A 25876-nucleotide genomic window follows, 5' to 3' on the forward strand; every position below is an offset into this window, starting at 1 on the left:
GACTCCACTCAGAGTTAAGGGCTTTCTTCTTCTTCTTCTTCTTTTATTCTAAAATGTTGTTCTTCACTTTTGAGTTCTGGATACCCCACCAGAGGAAGCATTCTCTCCACATCCACCCTATCTAGTCCTTTCAACATTTGGTAGGTTTCAATGAGATCTCCCTGTATTCTTCTAAATTCCAGTGAGTACAGGCCAAAGCTGTCAAATGTTCCTCATGTGTTAACTCTTTCATTCCTGGAAGCATCCTCATAAACCTTCTTAGAACTCTACAATGACAACACATCCTTTCTGAGATATGGAGCCCAAAACTGTTGACAATATTCCAAGTACAGCCTGACTAGTGTCTTATAAAGGCTCAGCATTAGCTCCTTGTTTTTATATTCTATTTGTGTTGAAATAAATGCCAATATTGCATTTGGCTTTTTTACCACAATGTCAATCTATCAATTAACCTCCTGGGAGTCTTGCACAAGGTCTCCTACGTATCCTGCACCTCTGATGATTGAACCTTCTCCTCACTTAGATAATAGTCTGCACTATTGTTCCCTTTACCAAAATGCATTATCATACATTTCCCAACACTGTATTCCATCTGCCATTTTTTTGACCATTCTTCCAATTTGTCTAAGTCCTGCTGCAATCACATTGCTTCCTTAGCACTACCGACCCCTCCACCTATCTTCATATCATCTGCAAACTTTGCCACAAAGCCATCAATTCCATTATCCAAATCATTGACAAACAATGTGAAAAGTAGCAGTCCCAATAATGACCCTTGAGGAATACCACCAGTCACTGGCAGCAAAGCAGAAAAGGCCCCTTTTATTCCCACCCGCTGCCTCCTGCCTGTCAGTCATTCCCCTATCTATGTCAGTTATCTTTCCTGTAACACCATAGGATTTTATCTGGATAAGCAGCTTCATGTGTGGCACCTTATCAAATGCCTTCTGAAAATCCAAGTAAATGACATCCACTGCCTCTCCTTTGTTCACCCTGCTTGTTACTTCCTTGAAGAACTTTAACAGTTTGTCAGACAAGATTTCCCATCACAGAATCCAGGCTGACTTTGACTTATTTTATCATTAGTCTCCAAGTAGCTCGAAATCTCATATTTAATAATAGACTCCAACATTTTCCCAACCGCTGAGGATTGGCTAACTGGCCTATAATTTCCTTTCTTTTGCCCTTCTCCCCTCCTAAAGAGTGGAGTGATGTTTGCAATCTTCCAGTCCTCCAGGAACCTTCCAGAATCAAGTGATTCTTGAAAGATCATGACCAATGCATCATTATCTCTACAGCAACCTCTCTCAGGACTCTGGAATGTAGTCCATTTGGTCCATTTATCTACCTTAAGACCTTTGAGTTTGCCTAGCACTTTTTCCTTTGTAATATCAATGGCACTTACTCTTGCTCCCTGACATTTACAGATCTCTAACACACTACTAAAGTCTTCCACAGTGAAGACAGATGCAAAGTTCAGGGCTACGGTAGGAAACTTTGTCACATGGTGTGAGCAGAATTATCTGCAGCTTAATGTGAAAAAGATTAAGGAGCTGGTGGTAGACCTGAGGAGAGCTAAGGCACCAGTGACTCCTGTTTCCATCCAGGGGGTCAGTGTGGACGTGGTGGAGGATTACAAATACCTGGGGATTCGAATTGACAATAAACTGGACTGGTCAAAGAACACTGAGGCTGTCTACAAGAAGGGTCAGAGCCGTCTCTATTTCCTGAGGAGACTGAGGTCCTTTAACATCTGCCGGACGATGCTGAGGATGTTCTACGAGTCTGTGGTGGCCAGTGCTATCATGTTTGCTGTTGTGTGCTGGGGCAGCAGGCTGAGGGTAGCAGACACCAACAGAATCAACAAACTCATTCATAAGGCCAGTGATGTTGTGGGGATGGAACTGGACTCTCTAACAATGGTGTCTGAAAAGAGGATGCTGTCCAAGTTGCATGCCATCTTGGACAATGTCTCCCATCCACTACATAATATACTGGTTGGGCACAGGAGTACATTCAACCAGAGACTCATTCCACCGAGATGCAACACAGAGCGTCATAGGAAGTCATTCCTGCCTGTGGCTATCAAACTTTACAACTCCTCCCTTGGAGGGTCAGACACCCTGAGCCAATAGGCTGGTCCTGGACTTATTTCCTGGCATAATTTACATATTACTATTTAATTATTTATGGTGCACTTGTAACGAAAACCAATTTCCCCTGGGATCAATAAAGTATGACTATGACTATGACTATGACTATGACTATGATATTACAAAGGCATGAGCAAGTCTTCCACAGTGAAGACAGATGCAAAATACCTATTAAGTTAATCTGTCATTTCTTTATCCCCCATTACTACCTCACCAGCATCATTTTCCAGTAGACCAATATCAACTGTCACCGTCCTTTTACTCTTTATATAATTGAAAAAACTTTCAGTATCCTGCTTTATATTATTGGCCAGTTTGCCCTCATATTTCATCTTTTCCCTTCTTATAGCTTTTTAATTGCCTTTTGTTGGATTTTATAAGCTTCCCAATCATCCAACTTCCTACTCACTTTTGTTGCATTATAAGCCCTTTCCTTGGCTTTAATGCAGTCCTTGACCCCTGCCATTTGAGAACTCCCTTTTCTGTGGAACATATCTATCCTGCATCTTTTGAACTATTCCCAGAAATTTCAGTCACCTCTGCTAGGCCATCATCCCCACCAGTATCCTTCTCCAATCCACTTTGGCAGGCTCCTTTCTCATGCCACTGTAATTCCCTTTATTCCATTGCGATACTGATACATGTGAGTTATTTTTAGATTATGAGGACACTCAGACCTCATTTATTGTCATTTAGAAATGCATGCATTAAAAAGTGATACAACGTTCCTCCAATATGATATCACAGAAACACAAGACAGACCAAGACTAAAACTGATAAAAACCACATAATTATAACATATAGTTACAACAGTGCAAAGCAATACCGTAATTTGATAAGCGCAGACCATGGGCACGGTAAAAAAAAGTCTCAAAGTCCCGATAGCCCCAACATCTCACGCAGACGGTAGAAGGGAGAAACTCTTCCTGCCATGAGCCTCCAGCGCCGCAAACTTGCCGATGAAGCATCCTGGAAGCACCCGACCACAGTCCGACTCTGAGTCCGTCCAAAATCTTCGAGCCTCCGTCCAGCCCTCCGGCACCGAGCACCGAGCACCATCTCTGCCGAGCGCTTCGACCCCGGCCCCGGCCACCGAGCAACGGGCAAAGTCAAGGATTCAGGGCCTTCCCCTCCGGAGATTACGGATCATACAGTAGCGGCAGCAGCGAAACAGGCATTTCAGAAGTTTCACCAGATGTTCCTCCGTGCTCTCACGTCTGCCTCCATCAAATCAGAATTGTGCACGGAATCCTACTTGACAGATAACAGATATCACCACCGGAGAGGCCACGTGGGCTGCGTCGCACCGCCATCTTCTCCTTTCTGATAGAGTTATGCTTCTCCCTCTCAAATTGCAGTATGAATTCAATTATATTATGGAACATAAAACATAGAATAGTACAGCACAGTACAAGCCCTTCGGCCCACAATGTTGTGCCGACCCTCAAACCCTGCCTCCCATATAACCTCCCACCTTAAGTTCCTCCATATACCTGTCTAGCAGTCTCTTAAACTTCACTAGTGTATCTGCCTCCACCACTAACTCAAGCAGTGCATTCCACGCACCAACCACTCTCTGAGTAAAAAACCTTCCTCTAATATCCCCCTTGAACTTCCCACTCCTTACCTTAAAGCCATGTCCTCTTGTATTGAGCAGTGGTGCCCTGGGGAAGAGGCACTGGCTGTCCACTCTATCTATTCCTCTTAATATCTCATACACATCTATCATGTCTCCTCTCATCCTCCTTCTCTCCAAAGAGTAAAGCCCTAGCTCCCTTAATCTCTGATCATAATCCATACTCTTTAAACCAGGCAGCATCCTGGTAAATTTCCTCTGTACCCTTTCTAATGCTTCCACATCCTTCCTATAGCAAGGCGACCAGAACTGGACACAGTACTCCAAGTGTGGCCTAACCAGAGTTTTATAGAGCTGCATCATCACCTCGCGACTATCAAACTCTATCCCTCGACTTATGAAAACCAACACCTCATAAGCTTTCTTAAATACCCTTTCTACCTGTGAGGCAACTTTCAGGTATCTGTGGATATGTACCCCCAGATCCTTCTGTTCCTCCACACTACCAAGTATCCTGCCATTTACTTTGTACTCTGCCTTGGAGTTTGTCCTTCCAAAGTTTACCACCTCACACTTCTCCGGGTTGAACTCCATCTGCCACTTCTTAGCCCATTTCTGCACCCTATCAATGTCTCTCTGCAATCTTCGACAATCCTCTACACTATCTACAACACCACCAACCTTTGTCTCATCTGCATACTTGCCAACCCACCCATCTACCCCCACATCCAGGTTGTTAATAAAAATCACGAAAGTAGAGGTCCCAGAACCGACCTTTGTGAGACACCACTAGTCACAACCCTCCAATCTGAATGTACTCCCTCCACCACCACCCTCTGCATTCTGCAGGCAAGCCAATTCTGAATCCACTTGGCCAAACTTCGCTGGATCCCATGCCTTCTGACTTTCTAAATAAGCCTACCATGTGGCACCTTGTCAAATGCCTTACTAAAATCCATGCAGATCACATCCACTGCACTACCCTCATCTATATGCCTGGTCACCTCCTCCAAGAACTCTATCAGGTTTGTTAGACACGATCTGCCCTTCACAAAGCCATGCTGACTGTCCCTGATCAGACCATGATTCTCTAAAAGCCCATAGATCCTTTCTCTAAGAACTTTTCCCAACAGCTTTCCCACCACAGATGTAAGGCTCACTGGTCTATAATTACCCGGACTATCCCTACTACCTTTTTTGAACAAGAGGACAACATTTGTCTCCCTCCAATCCTCCGGTACCATTCCCATGGACAACAAGGATATAAAGATCCTAGCCAGAGGCTCAGCAATCTCTTCCCTCACCTCATGGAGCAGCCTGGGGAATATTCCATCAGGCCCCGGGGACTTATCCGTCCTGATGTATTTTAACAACTCCAACACCTCCTCTCCCTTAATATCAACATGCTCCAGAACATCAACCTCACTCATATTGTCCTCACCATCATCAAGTTCACTCACATTGGTGAATACCGAAGAGAAGTATTCATTGAGGACCTCGCTCACTTCTACAGCCTCCAGGCACATCTTCCCACCTTTATCTTTAATTGGTCCTACATTCACTCCTGTCATCCTTTTGTTCTTCACATAATTGAAAAATGCTTGGAGTTTTCCTTTACCCTACTCGCCAAGGCCTTCTCATGTCCCCTTCTTGCTCTCCTCGGCCCCTCCTTAAGCTCCTTCCTCGGTACCCTATATTCCTCAATAGACCCTTCTGCTCCTTGCTTCCTAAACCTCATGTATGCTGCCTTCTCCCACCTGACTAGACTTTCCACCTCACTTGTCACCAATGGTTCCTTCACCTTACCATTCTTTATCTTCCTCACCGGGACAAATTTATCCCTAACATCCTGCAAGAGATCCCTAACATCAACCACGTGTCCATAGTACATTTCCCTGCAAAAACATCATCCCAATTCACCCCCGCAAGTTCTAGCCTTATAGCCTCATAATTTGCCTTTCCCCAATTAAAAATTTTCCTGTCGTCTCTGATTCTATCCTTTTCTATGATAATGCTAAAGGCCAGGGAGCAGTGGCCACTGTCCCCCAGATGCTCACCCACTGAGATGTCTGTAACCTGACCTGGTTCATTACCTAGTACTAGATCTAGTATGGCATTCCCCCTGGTCGGCCTGTCCACATACTGTGACAGGAATCCATCCTGGAAACACTTAACAAACTCTGCCCTGTCTAAACCCTTGGAACTAATCAGGTGCTAATCAATATTAGGAAAGTTAAAGTCACCCATGATAACAACCCTGTTATTTTTGAACCTTTCCAAAATCTGCCTCCCAATCTGCTCCTCTGTATCTCTGCTGCTACCAGGGGGCCTATAGAATACCCCCAGTAGAGTAACTGCTCCCTTCCTGTTCCTGACTTCCACCCATATTGACTCAAAAGAGGATCCTGCTACATTACCCATCCTTTCTGTAGCTGTAATAGTATCCCTGACCAGTAATGCCACCTCTCCTCCCCTTCCCCCCCACATCCCTTTTAAAGCACTGAAACCCAGGAATATTGAGAATCCATTCCTGCCCTGGTGCCAGCCAAGTCTCTGTAATGGCCACTACATCATAATTCCACGTATGTATCCAAGCTCTCAGTTCATCACCTTTGTTCCTGATGCTTCTTGCATTGAAATACATGCACTTTAGCCCTTCTACCTTACTACCTTTACACCCGTTATTCTGCTTCTCTTTCCTCAAAGCCTCTCTGTATGTTAGATCTGACGTTACTCCATGCACTTTTTCCACTACTCTGGTGCTCCGGGCCCCATCCCCTTTGTGAATTAGTTTAAACCCTCCCGAACCATGCTAGCAAACCTACATTAATGCCTCCAAAGGGTTCCTTTACATTAAGCTCCCTGATAAGATCTGGGCTATTACACAATACCTAATCTAAGATACCTTTTCCCTGAGTAAGCTCAAGCAAACTGCTCTAAATAACCATCTCATCACATTCAACAAACTCCCTCTCTTGTGATCCAACACCAACCTGATTTTCCCAATCCCTTTGCATATTGAAGTCCCCCATTATAACTGTGACATTACCCTTATTACATGTCTTTTCTAACTCCCTTTGCAATCTCAACTGCACATCTTGGCTACTATTTGGAGGCCTATATATGATTCCCATAATGTTTTTTTACCCTTGCAGTTTCTTAACTCCAGCCACAAAGATTCAATATTCTCTATGTCACTTCTTTCTAAAGATGTGATTCCATCTTTTACCAATAAGAGCTACACCATCGCCTATGCCTTCCTGCCTGTCCTTTTGACACAATGTATATCCTTTGATGTTAAGCTCTCAACCATGGCCTTCTTTCAGCCACGACTCAGTGATGCCCCAACATCATACTGACCAATTTCGTCCACCTTATTCTGAATGCTACATGCATTTAAACTGTGCGCACCTTCAATGCTGCATTCTTCACTCTTTTGAATTTTGTCTCTGTGGTACAATTTAGCTCTTTGCTCTGTCTGCATTTGTACCCAATCATTGGCTTGTCCTTCATGACGTTCATGTTACATCTATCATCTATTTTTAAACCTGCTGGCTCACCCTCAGCTCTATCATACTGGTCCCCATCCATTTTACCTCATGTTTCCTCCTAAATGCAGCTATGCAATTCACTTTAATTAATGTTTGTGGTATTGAGCTTTACAGTCTAACCACTCTGATTCATGTGGGAATATTTGCCTGGAGATTGGATCCAGTTTCCACATATAGATTACACACAGAAGCAATGTAACCTAGGTTAAATTGGATTTTGTAGGTGAGATCTCATCCTTGAAGAAAATAACCTGGATACTTCTGTGTGCCATGTACTTACAGATGTTTCTCAACAGTCAAGGTCTAAATTACGTCAAAGGTCTCCCACTGCTCATTTTTTCCTTTACCAACACAAACTGAAGATTTTGATGTAATCCAGAATTTTTTTTATTCATAAACAAGGTGCACATTATGCAGAGATCACTAATGACATTTTCAGCAAATTCACTCTGACAATAAACAACAGGAATTCTGCAGATGCTGGAAATTCAAGCAACACACATCAAAGTTGCTCGTGAACGCAGCAGGCCAGGCAGCATCTGTAGGAAGAGGTGCAGTCGGCGTCACTCTGACAATGATGTCTTGCTTAGCCATAGTTTTAATGTTCAGGACATTTGAAATTTCAACAATGTACACATTAGAGAGATATGCTGCCATCTCTGTGTAACACCCTGGTTAAAAATCTTTACTGCTATGCTGTAGGTGTTTCATTTTAGCAGTTCTGTAAGAGCAGCCTGTTCTGCTTTCAGCCTGTCTGGGTTTGAGCTGAGAAAAGAGTCTTTATTGTTCATTTAAGAGTATGGTGTCAGCCAATCAGGATGGTGGAATTGGGAGGAGGTTCTAGAGAACGCTGGGTGGAGAGGTTTGTGCTTTGAACCAAAAGAGTTGAAGGTTTGTGAAGTTCTGCTGAACATTAACTATCCCAGTATCTTTCTAATGTTCAGGCCTAAAGAATGGAAACCTCATTAACTGTAAAGATGTTTTAATTAACCCACTCTACTTCATTTCCTCAATGAGCCAGTTCTAGTTTCTCCATCTCACTTCTCATGTCTGTAACATAACATTTGTCACTGATTAATTTCAGGACTTTATTAATATCTTCGTCAACTGCAATGGGAAAACTCTCATGTTAAAAATGTTTCAATATTTGCATTTGCTTTCCTTATTTTGAACCTCACTTTTTTAATATACAGTATTTCTGTTTTTAAACTATTCAATATACGTGCACTGTAATTGATTTACTTATTTATTTTTTTAAAATTTTATTTTCTCTCCTATGTTATGTATTGCATTGAACTGCTGCTGCTAAGTTAACAAATCTCACAGCATGTGCCAGTGATAATAAAGCTGATTCTGATTAAGTGATCTTTTCCTTTGGCTTCACAGAGCAATTTGAGTTACTGAAAATGAAAACCACCAGAAGCATTCTGATAACTGTTTTGATTATTTGTGGACTGGCTGTCATTATTGCAGTTGTAGTTGCTGTTTTAGCAATATTTCTGACTAAAGGTAAGGATCAAGTCTAAAAGCAACTAACGAGTTAAAGTGGTAGTGAAGCCAGGCTACTTGGCTGGAGATAAGCTAATGGTCTAGATAAGTACATAAATCAATAAGATTATAAAGTGGGGAGGGTGTAAACAGGAACAGAATATCTTGCTCTGAGTTTAGAACCTCAATATAAGTTATCTGTAGTTTAGGTGAGTGGGGAAAGATTTTAGAGAACTGAGTACAGAAAAATAACTGGGATAATGGGTTTGAGAACCAATGGACCAAATGATCTCCTTTTATGTTATAAAGAAACCTATAATGTTATCAGTCAGGGCACTGAGTTTAGGAGTTGTGACATTATGTTGCAGCTGTATAAGATGTTGGTGAGACTGCATTTGAAGTACTCTGTTCAGTTTTGATTACCCTTTTGAAGAGGTGGTTTTGGCTTGGTCTTTGTTCATTGAAATGTGAGAGAATGGGGACAACCATATAGAAATGATTAAAATGAACTGAATTGAATTGAATTGACTTTATTACTTACATCCTTCACATACATGGAGTAAAAGTCTTTATGTTATGTCTCTGTCTAAATGTGCAATGTGCAATTTATAGTAATTTGTAATAAATAGTATATACAATATAACATAGAAATACAATTGTATCAGTGTGAAGTAATCAGTCTGATGGCCTGGTGGAAGAAGTCTCCTCGCAGCCTGTTGGTCCTGGCTTTTGTGCTGCTGTGCTATTTCACGAATGGTAGCAGCTGGAACAGCTTGTAGTTGGGGTAACTCAGCTCCCCAATGATCCTTCAGGTCCTTTTTACACACCTGTCTTTGTAAATGTCCTGAATAGTGGGAAGTTCACATCTACAGGTGCGCTGGGCTGTCCGCACCACTCTCTGCAGAGTCCTACAGTTGAGGGAAGTACAGTTCCCATACCAGGCAGTGATACAACCAGTCAGGATGCTCTCAATTGTGCCCCTGTAGAAAGTTCTTAGGATTTGGGGACCCATGCCAAACTTCTTCAACTGTCTAAGGTGAAAGAGACGCTGTTGTACTTTTTCTACAACACATCCGGTATGTACAGACCTCGGTGATGTGTAGCTGTTCACCCTCTCAACCCCGAGGAGTGACATAGATAAAGAGGATGTTTAACAGTCTTTTCTCCAGGGTAGGGGAGTACAAAACTAGAGGGCATAGATTTAGGGTGAGAAGGGAAAGATATAAACGAGACCTGAGGGGTAATATTTCCACACAGAGGGTGGTGAGTGTGTGGTAGGAGATGCCAGAGGAAGAGCTTGAAGCAGGTATAATCGTATCGTTGAAGAAGCACTATGTGGAAGGGTGGGACTAAGAGGGATAAGAGGCAAACATAAGAAACTGGGACAAGGTAGCTGGGCACCCGATCAGCATGTACTGTTGAACAAGACGCAAAAAGAGTCTGTATTTGTGTTGTATTGCTCAATTACTTTACCCTGGTCTGTGTGCCTTGCTAAATCACAGTGGTTATCATGGACCGTTGGGCCAAAGGGTCTGTATCTGTGTGCCTTGCTAATTCACAGTACAACAACCACTGCTAAAATAATTCTGTTTTTTTTTTCCCTTCAAAGCTGCAAGTTCCAGTCCATGGAAAGTTTACTACAAAGGAAATTTCAGAATATTAAATGTTCCTTACAACGATAACTTGGCAACAAGCAGCTCAATGGAGTTCTTTGTGTTAGCAAGTAAAATTCATGCACAAGTAAGAATGTTCTGTTCAAATCCACTTAATGGATTTTATTCTGCAAGTTAATTAGTAGAAGTGAAATATGTTCACAGGCCACAAGTAGGCCAATATCCCCATTTTGGTAGCTATCTGAAGAATCAAAGTTTAATTCCCACTGATAGTCACCAATATCACCACCTATTTTGTTAACTGCTTATTTTCTTACATACCATGTACGGGTGGCATGAGCCTAGCAGTTAGCATAACTCTCTGCAGCAACACACACAAAATGCTGGAGGAACTCAGCAGGCCAGGCAGCATCCATGGAAAAAAGTACAGTCAATGTTTTGGGCCGAAACTCTTTGGTAGGACTGGAGATAAAAAGCTGAGGAATAGATTTTAAAGGTGGGGGAGGGGAGAGAGAAACACCAGGTGACAGGTGAAACCTGAAGTGGGAGGGATGAAGTAAAGGGCTGGGAAGTTGATAGGTGAAAAAGACTTCACAGTGCCAGTTGTAAGATCGGGGTTCAATTGTAAGTAGTTTGTATGTTAGAAACATAGAAAATAGGTGCAGGAGTAGGCCATTCGGCCCTTCGAGCCTGCACCGCCATTTATTATGATCATGGCTGATCATCCAACTCAGAACCCCGCCCCAGCCTTCCCTCCATACCCCCTGATCCCCGTAGCCACAAGGGCCATATCTAACTCCCTCTTAAATATAGTCAATGAACTGGCCTCAACTGTTTCCTGTGGCAGAGAATTCCACAGATTCACCACTCTCTGTGTGAAGAAGTTTTTCCTAATCTCGGTCCTAAAAGGCTTCCCCTTTATCCTCAAACTGCGGCCCCTTGTTCTGGACTTCCCCAACATCGGGAACAATCTTCCTGCATCTAGCCTGTCCAATCCCTTTAGGATTTTATAGGTTTCAATCAAATCCCCCCTCAATCTTCTAAATTCCAACGAGTACAAGCCCAGTTCATCCAGTCTTTCTTCATCTGAAAGTCCTGCCATCCCAGGAATCAATCTGGTGAACCTTCATTGTACTCCCTCTATGGCAAGGATGTCTTTCCTCAGATTAGGGGACCAAAACTGCACACAGTACTCCAGGTGTGGTCTCACCAAGGCCTTGTACAACTGCAGTAGTACCTCCCTGCTCCTGTACTCGAATCCTCTCACTATAAATGCCAGCATACCATTCGCCTTTTTCACCGCCTGCTGTACCTGCATGCCCACTTTCAATGACTGGTGTATAATGACACCCAGGTCTCGTTGCACCTCCCCTTTTCCTAATCGGCCACCATTCAGATAATAATCTGTTTTCCTATTTTTGCCACCAAAGTGGATAACTTCACATTTATCCACATTAAATTGCATCTGCCATGAATTTGCCCACCCACCCAACCTATCCAAGTCACCCTGCATCCTCTTAGCATCCTCCTTACAGCTAACACTGCCGCCCAGCTTCGTGTCATCCGCAAACTTGGAGATGCTGCATTTAATTCCCTCATCCAAGTCATTTATATTGTAAACAACTGGGGTCCCAGCACTGAGCCTTGCAGTACCCCACTAGTCACCGCCTGCCATTCTGAAAAGGTCCCGTTTATTCCCACTCTTTGCTTCCTGTCTGCTAATCAATTCTCCATCCACATCAATACCTTACCCCCAATACCGTGTGCTTTAAGTTTGCACACTAATCTCCTGTGTGGGACCTTGTCAAAAGCCTTTTGAAAATCCAAATATACCACATTCACTGGTTCTCCCCTATCCACTCTACTAGTTACATCCTCAAAAAATTCTGAGATTCGTCAGACATGATTTTCCTTTCACAAATCCATGCTGACTTTGTCCGATCATTTCACCGCTTTCCAAATGTGCTGTTATCACATCTTTGATAACTGACTCCAGCAGTTTCCCCACCACCGACGTTAGGCTAACCGGTCTATAATTCCCCGGTTTCTCTCTCCCTCCTTTTTTAAAAAGTGGGGTTACATTAGCCACCCTCCAATCCTCAGGAACTAGTCCAGGATCTAACGAGTTTTGAAAAATTATCACTAATGCATCCACTATTTCTTCGGCTACTTCCTTAAGCACTCTAGGATGCAGACCATCAGGCCCTGGGGATTTATCTGCCTTCAATCCCTTCAATTTACCTAACACCACTTCCCTACTAACATGTATTTCGCTCAGTTTCTCCATCTCACTGGACCCTCTGTCCCCTACTATTTCTGGAAGATTATTTATGTCCTCCTTAGTGAAGACAGAACCAAAGTAATTATTCAATTGGTCTGCCATGTCCTTGCTCCCCATAATCAATTCACCTGTTTCTGTCTGTAGGGGACCTACATTTGTCTTTACCAGTCTTTTCCTTTTTACATATCTATAAAAGCTTTTACAGTCCGTTTTTATGTTCCCTGCCAGTTTTCCCTCATAATCTTTTTTCCCCTTCCTAATTAAGCCCTTTGTCCTCCTCTGCTGAACTCTGAATTTCTCCCAGTCCTCAGGTGAGCCACTTTTTCTGGCTAATTTGTATGCTTCTTCTTTGGAATTGATACATTCCCTAATTTCTCTTGTCAGCCACGGGTGCACTACCTTCCTTGATTTATTCTTTTGCCAAACTGGGATGAACAATTGTTGTAGTTCATCCATGCAACCTTTAAATGCTTGCCATTGCATATCCACCGTCAATCCTTTGTGTCATTTGCCAGTCTATCTTAGCTAATTCACGTCTCATACCTTCAAAGTTACCCCTTTTTAAGTTCAGAAGCTTTGTTTCTGAATTAACTATGTCACTCTCCATCTTAATGAAGAATTCCACCATATTGTGGTCACTCTTACCCAAGGGGCCTCTCACGACAAGATTGCTAATTAACCCTTCCTCGTTGCTCAAAACCCAGTCCAGAATAGCCTGCTCTCTAGTTGGTTCCTCGACATGTTGGTTCAAAAAAACCATCCCGCATACATTCCAAGAAATCCTCTTCCTCAGCTCCTTTACCAATTTGGTTCACCCAATCTACATGTAGATTGAAGTCACCCATTATAACTGTTGTTCCTTTATTGCACACATTTCTAATTTCCTGTTTAATACCATCTCCGACCTCACTACTACTGTTAGGTGCCCTGTACCCAACTCCCACCAGCGTCTTCTGCCCCTTAGTGTTACGCAGTTCTACCCATATCGATTCCACATCTTCCCGGCTTATGTCCTTCCTTTCTATTGCGTTAATCTCTTCTTTAACCAGCAACACCACCCCACCTCCCCTTCCTTCATGTCTATCATGTTCTACCAGTAACCACATCGGTTTCTTCCGAGTGCTCCAGTTTCCTCCCACATTCAAAAGACGTACGGGTTAGGGTTAATAAGTTCTGGGTATGCTATGTTGGTGCCAGAATCATGGCATCATTTGCAGGCTGCCCAGTGCAATTCTTGGGCAGTGCCAGTTGTTGCCACAAGCAACATATTTCACCAATGTTTCAATATACATGTGACAAATGAAGCTAATCTTTAAAAAACATATCAGCAGCTTGATGTTAAAGTAGGAAGCTCTTTAGACAAAAACTCACAGTGAAGAAACAAAGAGGTTAAATCATTGCAAATGGAATATAATGTTGGGAGATGTGAATTGATCTACTTTGATAAGAATAGCAAAGCAGGGTGTTATTTCAAATCATCAGTCTAATGAGCATTATTGTTTTAAGACATCTGAGTGTCATCACAAACCGTACACAGGGCGTTAACATGCAAAGACATGAAACATGCACTTCATTACAAAGGGGCTAGACTATAGTGACATGGAACAGAAACTTCCATACTCACCATTTTGCCCACCTATACTAATCCCATTAACATGCACTAAGACCACACATTTCTGTGCCTTGCCTGTTAAAGTGTCTGCTAAATACTTCTTAAGCCTGGTTATTAAACCCAATTTTACCACCTGTTCTGGCAGCCTGTTTGACATACTAACCACCATCCACGCAAAAAAGTAACCTTTCTATCAAAATTAAAACTTTTCCTCTCACCTTAAACCAGTGTCTCTTGTTTTTGAAGACCCTGATGTAGAAAAATATTTTGACACTGCACCCTGTCAACATCTCTCATGAATTATAACCTTCTATCTGCGTCTACCTCGTCTACCTGCTGAACTGTGTCTACACCCACCTGGACAAGCCAGCGAGCACTGTGAGGGTCATGTTTTTTGACTTCTCCAGTGCGTTCAACACCATCCGCCCTGCTCTGCTGGGGGAGAAGCTGACAGCGATGCAGGTGGATGCTCCCCTGGTGTCATGGATTCTTGATTACCTGACTGGCAGACCACAGTACATGTGCTTGCAATACTGTGTGTCCGACAGAGTGACCAGCAGCACTGGGGCTCCACAGGGGACTGTCTTGTCTCCATTTCTCTTCACCATTTACATCTTGGACTTCAACTACTGCACAGAGTCTTGTCATCTTCAGAAGTTTTCGGATGACTCTGCCATAGTTGGATGCATCAGCAAGGGAGATGAGGCTGAGTACAGGGCTATGGTAGGAAACTTTGTCACATGGTGTGAGCAGAATTATCTGCAGCTTAATGTGAAAAAGACTAAGGAGCAGGTGGTAGACCTGAGGAGAGCTAAGGTACCGGTGACCCCTGTTTCCATCCAGGGGGTCAGTGTGGACATGGTGGAGGATTACAAATACCTGGGGATACGTATTGACAATAAACTGGACTGATCAAAGAACACTGAGGCTGTCTACAAGAAGGGTCAGAGCCGTCTCTATTTCCTGAGGAGACTGAGGTCCTTTAACATCTGCTGGACGATGCTGAGGATGTTCTATAAGTCTGTGGTGGCCAGTGTTATCTTGTTTGCTGTTGTGTGCTGGGGCAGCAGGCTGGGGTTAGCAGGTACCAACAGAATCAACAAACGGGGGGGGGGGGGTCACGTGATGACGTGGATTGAGACGTGTAAATCCAGCTCTCCCGCAACAAATCAGTAAAGTACCGTTTAAACAAAACAAAGTTAATAAATATTTTCTGAAAACTATTTATAAACTTTGTAAGACTACTTTACGATATGCCTCCTAAACCGCAACAAAAGAAGTCTGCTGTTGCGAAGCAGCCGCGAGAGGGGAAGAAAAATGGGCCTACTGCAACGATGGAGCCTCGGACTCAGGTTGGATCTCCTTCGGTAGAACAGGGAGCAATGGCGGTGGTAACGGGTTCTTCGAAGAAGACACCGGAAATGCGCATGCACAAAGAAGAGCGCATGCGCAAACCGACACAACGCAAACTACAAGAACCGACAGCCACTGCAATTGAAAATGACGGAGTCAGAATTGGATTCTGCAGAGAACACAGATGAAGAAGAGGAGGAAGAATTGGAAGCGATTGGAAGTAAAGGAGATGATAGAGACATAAGAGAGGCTATATTGCAATTAACGGCTGAACTAAGAAAAGTAAGAGAAGAGCTTAGAGATACGAAGATGTGCTATAATAAAGTTATGGAAAGACAGGACAAAATGGATAAGAAGCTTCAAAAGATGGAAAGAGCAATGGGGCATATGAATGATAGAGTGAAAAAAACAGAAAATGATCTGCTTGTCTGAAATTCAGAAAGAAATCGACTCTTGGAGAAAGTGGACATGTTGGAAAATTTCAGTAGACGTAATAATATTAAAATTGTTGGTCTTAAAGAAGGTACGGAGGGAGAAAAACCAATAGAATTTTTTCAAAAATGGATCCCGGATGTTTTGCAAATGGAAGAGGAGGTTCGACCAATTGAAATTGAGCGGGCACATAGAGCTCTAAGACCAAAACCAAAAGATGACCAATATCCACGATCGATTTTAATAAAATTCTTAAGATTTCAAGACAAGGAAAGCATTCTACAGGCAGCTGCTCAAGCTGCCAAGAATAGAAAAGGGCCATTGATAATTAAAGGGAACAAAGTTTTTTTCTACCCTGATATAAGTTATGAACTTTTGAAGAGAAGGAAGAAATTCAATCCAGTGAAAAAAACCCTATGGGATCATGGTTATCAATTTATACTGCGTTATCCTGCAACCTTGAAGATTTTTTTGCCTGGTGGAGAAAAAAGATTTTTTGATGACTACCAGAAAGCAGAGCAGTTTGTGCGAGATTCTCTGAATATTCACCAGATACAAGAACAAATCCAGGGGAGCGAGATAGATTGAAGATGAAGATTGGGTTAAAGAATGGACTTGTTGGATTTTTGAAGCTGGATGAATGTATAAATATATCATTAATTATACAGGGGGTAAGAAAGATTAAAACTGGAGGAATATTAGTTGGGAATAGTAACATTAATTTTGCCTATATATATATAATTTTTTCTTGTTGCGGGGGAGCTGGAAGAAGCATTGATCAATTGCTACGCTAATCATGTGTGCAAGCGTGGCTTTTGCCATGACCTGTAAAATGGAGGGGGGTAGTGTTGTGTATCTTTTCATTCACAACATTAGTGGGGGGGTATTTTGTTTTTTTCTTTTTTTGTATTCTTTCTATTCTTTCTATCTTTTCTTTTTGCCTGGAAGGTTGGGAGGGAAACACATAGCAACATGGTGAAGTTTAAAGAGATTCCCCAAGGAACTATGAGAGTTGAGAAGATAAGTAATGTTTTAGATTGGAGTAACTTTGTTAAGAATAATGACTATTGAATTTTTTGAGTTTTAGTGTTAATGGGCTTAATGGACCAGTGAAAAGAAAAAGAATTTTAACACATATTAAAAAAATGAAGATAGATTTAGCTTTTTTACAGGAAACACACCTAACAGAAACAGAACATCAGAAACTAAAGAGAGATTGGGTGGGTAGTGTTGTTGCGGCTTCATTTAATTCAAAAGCGAGGGGAGTAGCAATTTTGATCAATAAAATGATACCAATTAGAATACAAAATGTAATAACTGATTCTGCGGGGAGATATGTGATTATACATTGTCAACCTTTTTCTGAATTATGGACTTTTATGAATATTTATGCACCAAACGAAAATGATGCAAAATTGATACAAGAAGCTTTTCTGAATTTGGCGGATGCACATGAAAAAATATTAATTGGAGGAGACTTTAATTTTTGCTTAGACCCAGTCTTAGATAGATCAACCAAGGCTGTTATAAAATCGAAGGTAGTAAATTTAACTTTATCATTGATGAAGGATTTAAATTTGATTGATATATGGAGAAGAATTAATCCTAAAGAAAGAGACTATTCGTTCTATTCCCATAGACATAAAACTTACTCAAGGATAGTTTTGTTTCTATTATCAATGCATATTCAACACAGAGTGAAAAATATGGAATATAAAGCAAGAATATTATCAGATCATTCCCCTTTATTAATGACAATAATAATGGCTGATAAGGAAGAAGTGGCTTATAGTTGGAGATTTAATTCAACATTATTAAAACGTCAAGATTTCTGTGATTTTATGAAAAAGCAGATTCAATTTTTTTTGGATACAAATTTTCATTCAGTGGATGATAAATTTATATTATGGGATGCGATGAAAGCATATCTTAGGGGCCAGATAATAAGTTATACATCTAAAATTAAGAAAGAATATATGGCAGAACTAGATCAATTGGAAAAAGAGATTACAAAAATAGAAAAAGAATCTCAAAGATATATGTCAGAAGAAAAACGAAGACAACTTGTCAATAAGAAGTTACAATATAATACGCTTCAGACATATAGAACGGAAAAAGCAATTATAAGAACTAAACAAAGGTGTTATGAGTTAGGTGAGAGAGCACATAAAATTCTTGCCTGGCAGTTGAAAACAGAGCAAGCTTCCAAAACAATAAATGCAATTAGAACAAGGGCAAATAAAATATCTTATAAACCTCTTGAAATAAATGAAACTTTTAAAAATTTCTATTCTGAATTATCACAATCAGAATCCCAAAATGATGTTAATGAGATAGAAAGGTTTTTATCACAAATTTCTCTTCCAAAATTGAATTTGGAAGAACAGAAGGGATTAGATATGCCTTTTACATTAAAAGAAGTTGAAGAAGCTTTAGGATCACTCCAAAGTAATAAATCTCCAGGAGAAGATGGTTTTCCACCTGAATTTTATAAAAAATTTAAAGATTTATTATTTCCTCTTTTTATGGAACTAATACGTCAAGCAGAAAAAATACATAAACTTCCAGAATCTTTTTCAACAACCATTGTAATAGTATTGCCAAAAAAAGACAGAGACCCTATGAAACCAACATCATACAGGCCTATTTCTTTATTGAATACGGATTATAAAATAATAGCAAAAATCTTATCGAATAGATTATCTAAATATTTACCAAAATTAATACATATGGATCAAACATGATTTATTAAAAATAGACAATTGGTAGATAATGTAACCCGGCTACTCAGTATAATTCATTTGGCACAAAAAAGGGACGAGAAGAGTATAGTAGTAGCTTTGGATGCAGAAAAAGCACTTGATAGATTAGAATGGGATTTTTTATTTAAAGTATTAGAAAAATATGGGTTAGGAACATCTTTTATAAATTGGATTAAAACTTTAAATTCTAACCCTAAAGCTAAAGTAGTGACAAATTCTCAAATTTCAACACCATTCCAGTTAAAAAGGTCAACTAGACAAGGTTGTCCATTATCACCTGCTTTATTTGTACTGGCGATAGAGCCATTAGCAGAACTAATCAGAATTGATCCAGATATTATGGGTTTTAGAGTTAATCAGGAGGAATATAAAATTAATCTTTTTGCCGATGATGTTTTGATCTATTTAACAAACCCACAACATTCGTTACATAAATTATCTTCTAGATTGGATGAATATGGGAAGCTATCAGGTTACAAAATAAATTGGGATAAAAGTGAAATTTTACCTCTTACTAAAGGAGACTATAGTCAATGTCGATTAGTAACCCAATTTAGATGGCCGGTAAATGGTATAAAGTATTTAGGTATAAGACTTGATAATGATGTAAAGAATTTATATAAATTTAATTATTTGCCACTGTTGAAAAAAATTCAAGAAGATTTTGACAAATGGATGATACTACCAATAACATTAGTAGGTAGAGTCAATGTTGTAAAAATGAATATATTTCCTAGATTACAGTATTTGTTTCAAACATTACCAATACAATTGCCACAGAAATTTTTTCAAGAGTTAAATAAATGTGTGAGAAAATTTCTTTGGAAAGGTAAAATGTCAAGAATATCATTGGAAAAATTTGGGTTAGGAGGGTTACAACTTCCAAACTTTAAAAACTATTATAAAGCAAATCAACTTAGATTTATTGCATCTTTCTTCGATGATCAAAAACCAGCATGGATTAAAATAGAACTAGATAAGATAGGAGAAAATAGACCTGAAGATTTTATATATAAATGGGAATCTAAATGGATACGGGAAAAGAAAGAATCTCCTATATTAACACATTTGATTGATTTATGGAATAAGATAAATGTTGATAATGAAACACAGAAATCTCTATTAGCAAGGAGACCTTTGTTTCAAAACAGACTTATTCCTTTTACAATGGACAATCAACTTTTATATAATTGGTACCAAAAAGGGATTAAATTTATAGGAGATTGTTTTGAACAAGGTATATTGATGTCATTTGAACAATTAAAGGATAAATATAAAATATCTAATAATACTTTCTTTTGTTACTTTCAATTAAGGGCTTACTTAAAAGGTAAGCTGGGTCAAACAATGTTTTTGCCAAAACCTAATGAAATTGAAATTTTAACTCAAAAAGGGAAAATTAAAAAATTTATTTCTTGTATGTATAATTTGATTCAAGAATAGACAATTAAACAAGGAACCCATAAGTCAAAGCAAAAATGGGAAACAGATTTGAATATTAATATTGATGAAACAAATTGGTCAAGACTCTGTCTTGACAGTATGACAAATACAATAAATGTTTGACTTAGATTAGTACAATATAATTTTTTACACCAATTATATATTACACCACAAAAAATAAATAAATTAAATTCAAATCTATCTGATAAATGCTTTCGGTGTAATCAAGAAATTAGTACTTTTTTACATTCTACTTGGTCTTGTTTTAAAATTCAACCCTTTTGGATAAATTTAAGAGTCTTATTGGAACAAATTACTGGAACTCAACTTCCACATAACCCTGTATTATTTCTATTAGGTGATATTGAAGGGATAAAACCGAAACTTAAATTGAATAAATATCAGAAAGAATTTATAAAAATTGCATTGGCAGTAGCTAAGAAGACTATAGCAGTTACTTGGAAATCTGATTCGTTTTTAAGTATGGATCGTTGGAATAATGAAATGGCTAGTTCTATTCCACTCGAAAAAATTACTTATAATTTAAGAGATAAATATGTAACATTTTTGAATATTTGGCACCCTTATTTACAAAAGATAGGATGGCATATTTAAGTGCTCCGATAAAGACCTTGGTCCCTTGGGGAAAGTAACGAATAATTATACCAAATTTATTTTGAATCCCATGGAGCATGTGGAAACCTTCCAACACCCAGGTGGTTCTTTTCTTTTTTCTCTCTTTCTTTCTTTGTAGGTAGGACTATATATATGGGGGGGGAGGGTTAAGGGGAGGGGGGAGGGTAGATTTTATCTTTTCATGTATTCTTTTTGAAAACTCAATAAAAATTATATTACAGAATCAACAAACTTATTTGTAAGGCCAGTGATGTTGTGGGGATGGAACTGGACTCTCTAATGATGGTGTCTGAAAAGAGGATGCTGTCTAAGTTGCATGCCATCTTGGTCAATGTCTCCCATCAACTACATAATGTACTGGGTGGGCACAGGAGTACATTCAGCCAGAGACTCATTCCACCGAGATGCAGCACAGAGCGTCATAGGAAGTCATTTCTGCCTGTGGCCATCAAACTTTACAACTCCTCCCTTGGAGGGTCAGACACCCTGAGCCAATTGACTGGTCCTGGACTTACTTCATAATTTACTGGCATAACTTACATATTACTATTTAACTATTTATGGTTCTATTACTATTTATTATTTATGGTACAACCATAACAAAAACCAATTTCCCCTGGGATCAATAAAGTATGACCATGACCATGACCATGACCATGACCATGACCATGACTATGACTATGACTATGACTATTAGGTCACCCTACAATCTCCTTTGCTGCAGGGAAAACGAGCACAGCCTGTCCGTCTTTTCTCATAACTAAAATCCTCCAATCCAGGCAACATTTTGGTAAATGTCCTCTGCACCCTCTCCAGTGCAATCATATTCTTCCTATAATGTGGCAACCAAAACTACACACAACATTCTTGGTGCAACCCAACCAGTATTTTGCAACATATGTACCAACCAGTGATAAAAAGCATCTCATGCACCATCAGAAGCTCCAGTTTCTAATGTTCAAGGTTACCCCAGTTTTCCAGCCCTTTACCAAATGTTTGCCAAGGTTAGCTTCACCTTTGTCCTCCTTGGTGGTTAACCACAGTAGCACTATCTTGCTTTTCTTGTTACTGACTTGCAGCAACTTTGGTAACAGGATGCCAAGTATTCAGTGGTAATATACGAGACCACTTATTGTGGCACTGCTTGTATTTCGAACTGTTTTCCCTTTTCCCTCCGCATTCATTTCTGGTCCCTTTTGCTTCATTTCAATCTCATCTGACGACTGTACTTTCCCAGGACTCTACTCCAGAGATCTGAAATCCACCCCAGCCCCTCCCATCCGTTTCACTTTATGCCCAGAGATCTGAAATCCACCCCTCCGCTTCACTTCTTTAATCCTAGAGATTGCACCTATCTTTCCTTCCTTAAAATGATCGGCCAAAGTTACATCTTCTTTCTCTCTCTAATTCTGTTCTCCACATCTGTATAACACTTTTTCTGCAGCCTAACTCCATCTCTAAACATTTCTCCCTCTCTCTTCCTTCTGGAGTGGTGGACGAACATCAAAACCATTCTAAAGGTTATAACTAAAATGTACAATGCTGACTGATTGATTTTCAAAAGGACAAAGTATCTGTGGATGCTCTGCCATTATTTTTAAAGCTTTTCTTTGTTAAAAACTAATGGGTGCCCACAAAAACTTTGAACTATAAATGTGGAATGAACCTGTGAGAGAGCGATTTCCAAGTACAAAAGCTTTTTCTTGTTTTCTTAGAAATATACCCTTTATTTGAAAATGTACTTGTGGCTAAGAAATATTGTTTCTTTCCATTGATTTCAGCTCACATCGGTGTACTCAAAATCCAGCTTATCCAACCAATTTGGCTTTGCACAGGTTATAGAATTCAGGTATGTTCCAATACTTACAAATCTGATGTTTGGACATGTTACATGGTTTTAGATTCACAGCTTAATTTTTAAAGTTTACTCTCTGATCAAAACTGCCATGGTTCTTATACATATAGTGATAAAGGACATGTTAAATATAGAGATCTTATATATACAGTGGTAAAAGAGATTTTAAATTGAACTCAGTTATTGTATCCTCCACAAACTTTTCAAACCAGAAACATTTAATCATGAACAGGAACTGTTTTTAAAGTTGCACATACTGTGACAGGGTCGGTTCAATTTTTGGTTACTTTAAGTAACGTTTTGTGGGGCAGGGGATATATTGACTTTATTCAGACACACAAACTATAGTGCAATTAAAATCAGGCAAGTTACTAATCACTTAGTGAGTAAAATTTGTAGCAATTTGGTCCCAGGTTATTTAGATTCAAACAGGTTGTATCAAACTTTACACCTCATCATATTTTACTCTCCTCTACTATCAATAAACAGCATAATCAATAACGATGTTCATCTCCAACCCATAACATTTCTGACTGGCAGATTGTGGTAATATTTCCCTGGGATCAGCTTCCTGCATTGGAGATCAAACTTATTCATTCAGCATTGTAATACAAGAAGTTTTTATGCAGATGTCTTAACTGAAAGTACAGCATGGTGCAGGTTCATTCTTTAATAAGTTTCTCACCCAGAAACTCAGAGTAATATCACAAAACAGTAACTCAGAGTAATATCACAGAACAGTAATTTGCCAGTTTATGCTCACATGTTCACAGATATCATGTGGATGATAGAAAAATGGAGGCCCATGTGGGAGGGAAGGGTTAGATTGATCTTGGAGCAGGTTAAACAATCAACACAACATCCTGCACTGTACTTGTTCCATTCACTGAATTGTCAGACAGTGGGTGCCGTCCCGAATCCAGGGTTGGCAGCTATGCACCTCCATCTTCTTCGATCTTGTGCTCTTTTTCTGGCCTCAGCATAACTCAACCCAGTCCATTGCCTCACATTATCGTACCAAGTGGTTTGCTGCCTTCCTCTTTCATTGAATTGTAAGACTTGCTACAAATCAAAGCAAGCTAACAAAATTGATAGGACTGTGGCACTGTAAGATTTCATGAAATTCCTTGAATCTCCTGAAGTGAAGTAAATAACTATGATTACTCCATTCTTCTCATGAAGAAAACATCACTGGGATTGTTCGTTTGTATTCTATATCTGATGTTCTGCGGATTTATTAGATAAATTTAACCCAGTTAACTGTGTTACATGCTGACGTGTCAGGGGTGGTAGGATATAATGATGTTATGGAGAGACAAGAGGGAATCAGGAAGTTCCAGAGGGAACAGATTCTGCAGAATACTGAACGGGGAGGAGGAGAGGGAAAAATGTGAATTATGCTGGCAAATCAAAGGAACCAGTGGAATTTGTTGAGGAAATGGGTGGGAGGTGGAGGTGTCAAGATGGTTTGTGGATATTAACAATTACAGAGAAGGAAGGGAAGAGAAGGGATAACACAGTGAGAGTCAGACAGACCATTTAATCTCCATTGCCCATTTGCTTTGACAGCTCTGGGAGTGTTAAAGTGCTATTTATACTTCAGTTCCGAGGAAATGGAAGCACACCTACTGCTGTGGGAGCAATCAATGAAACATTTCATCAAAGCTTAACACAGCGGAATAGATTTAACCAATCCGGCAACTTGAATGACTTCATCATAGACTTAACATCAACTCAGTTTACTGGTAGGTTACCAAACAATGTTTCTCAAGCATATGATACTTATTCCAGCACCTAAAGTATTTCATTTGCATTAAATTTCAATAATATGTTAAAACAGCAGCTTAAATTTTCACAAATCAGGACAGGTCAGTGCCTGGCCTCAGGGAACCAGGGGTGTGGGCTGGTCTTTGCTAGCTGCAGGGAACCAGACCTGCATGCTGGTCAGTGTCAGGCCTCAGGCAATCAGAGCTATGGGCTGGTCAGTGTCAGGCCTCAGGCAATCAGAGCTATGGGCTGGTCAGTGTCAGGCCTCAGGCAATCAGAGCTATGGGCTGGTCAGTGTCAGGCTTCAGGCAATCAGAGCTATGGGCTGGTCAGTGTCAGGCCTCAGGCAATCAGAGCTATGGGCTGGTCAGTGTCAGGCCTCAGGCAATCAGAGCTGTGGACTGGTCAGCGTCAGGCCTCAGGGCACCAGAAATATAGCCTAGTATTTGTTAGAGTTGTTGGGGAGGGTTTGAACTAATTTGGCGGGGGAACTGGGTGGTGTTGGAAACCAGAGTGATGGAACTCAGGATAGGACAGACGGTTAAAAAAAGGAAAGCTAGCATGCAGTCAGATGTCAGGAAGGGCAGGCAGATGACAGGACAAAATTGCAGCCAGCAGGGTGAGTATTAGTGCATTGGACCACAAGACCATTAGACAGAAGAGCAAAATTAGACAATTCAGCCAATTGAGTCTGCTCCAGCATTCCATCATGGCTGATCCGGTTCCTACTCAAACCCATACATCTGATTCTCACCATATCCTTTGATGCCCTGACCAATCAGGAAATGATCAATTTCCACTTTAAATATACCCACGGACTTGGCCTGCACCGCAGTCTGTGGCAGAGCATTCCACAGATTCACTACACTCTGGCTAAAAAATTCCTACTTACCTCTGTTCTAAAAGGTCACCCCTCAATTTTGAGGCTGTGCCCTCCAGTTCTGGATACCCCCACCACAGGAAACATCCTCTCCACATCCACCGTATCTAGTCCTTTCAACATTCGGTAGATTTCAATGAGATCCTCCCCCCCCCCCACCTCATTCTTCTAAATTCCAGTGAGTAAAGGCCCAAAGTTGCCATATGCTCCTCATATGTTAACCCCTTCATTCCCAGAATTATCCTTGTGATCGTCCTCTAGACTCCCTCCAATGACAATGTATTCTTTCTGAGATATGGGGCCCAAAGCTGTTGGCAATACTCTTAAGTGCAACCTGGCTAGTGTCTTATAAAGTCTCAACATTATCTCTTGGCTTTCATATTCTATTCCCCTTGAAATAAATGCCAACAATGAAGTTGTCTTCTTTACCACAGACTCAAACTGTAAATTAACCTCCCTGGAGTCTTGCACGAG

The 25876-nt window shown here is 40.3% G+C and overlaps 1 protein-coding gene across 4 annotated transcripts in view; it reads left to right on the forward strand.

The window, feature by feature from the left end:
- The window catches only part of LOC140211462 (serine protease 33-like), a 140798-nt gene that overhangs the window by 14414 nt on the left and 100508 nt on the right, over window positions 1-25876 (forward strand). For 3 of the 4 annotated variants that reach the window (XM_072281160.1, XM_072281161.1, XM_072281163.1), the window contains exons 3-6: window positions 8667-8789; window positions 10378-10508; window positions 22682-22749; window positions 24325-24500. In XM_072281160.1, the coding sequence (XP_072137261.1) occupies window positions 8687-8789; window positions 10378-10508; window positions 22682-22749; window positions 24325-24500 (478 nt within the window). In that variant the 5' untranslated portion in view covers window positions 8667-8686. Of the gene's footprint in view, window positions 1-8666; window positions 8790-10377; window positions 10509-15395; window positions 16731-22681; window positions 22750-24324; window positions 24501-25876 lie in introns of those variants that run through there. The other variant, XM_072281164.1, reaches the window with a different exon arrangement.

This window comes from Mobula birostris, chromosome 17, assembly GCF_030028105.1.
Source record: "Mobula birostris isolate sMobBir1 chromosome 17, sMobBir1.hap1, whole genome shotgun sequence".
In the NCBI taxonomy this organism is placed as follows: Eukaryota; Metazoa; Chordata; class Chondrichthyes; order Myliobatiformes; family Myliobatidae; genus Mobula; species Mobula birostris.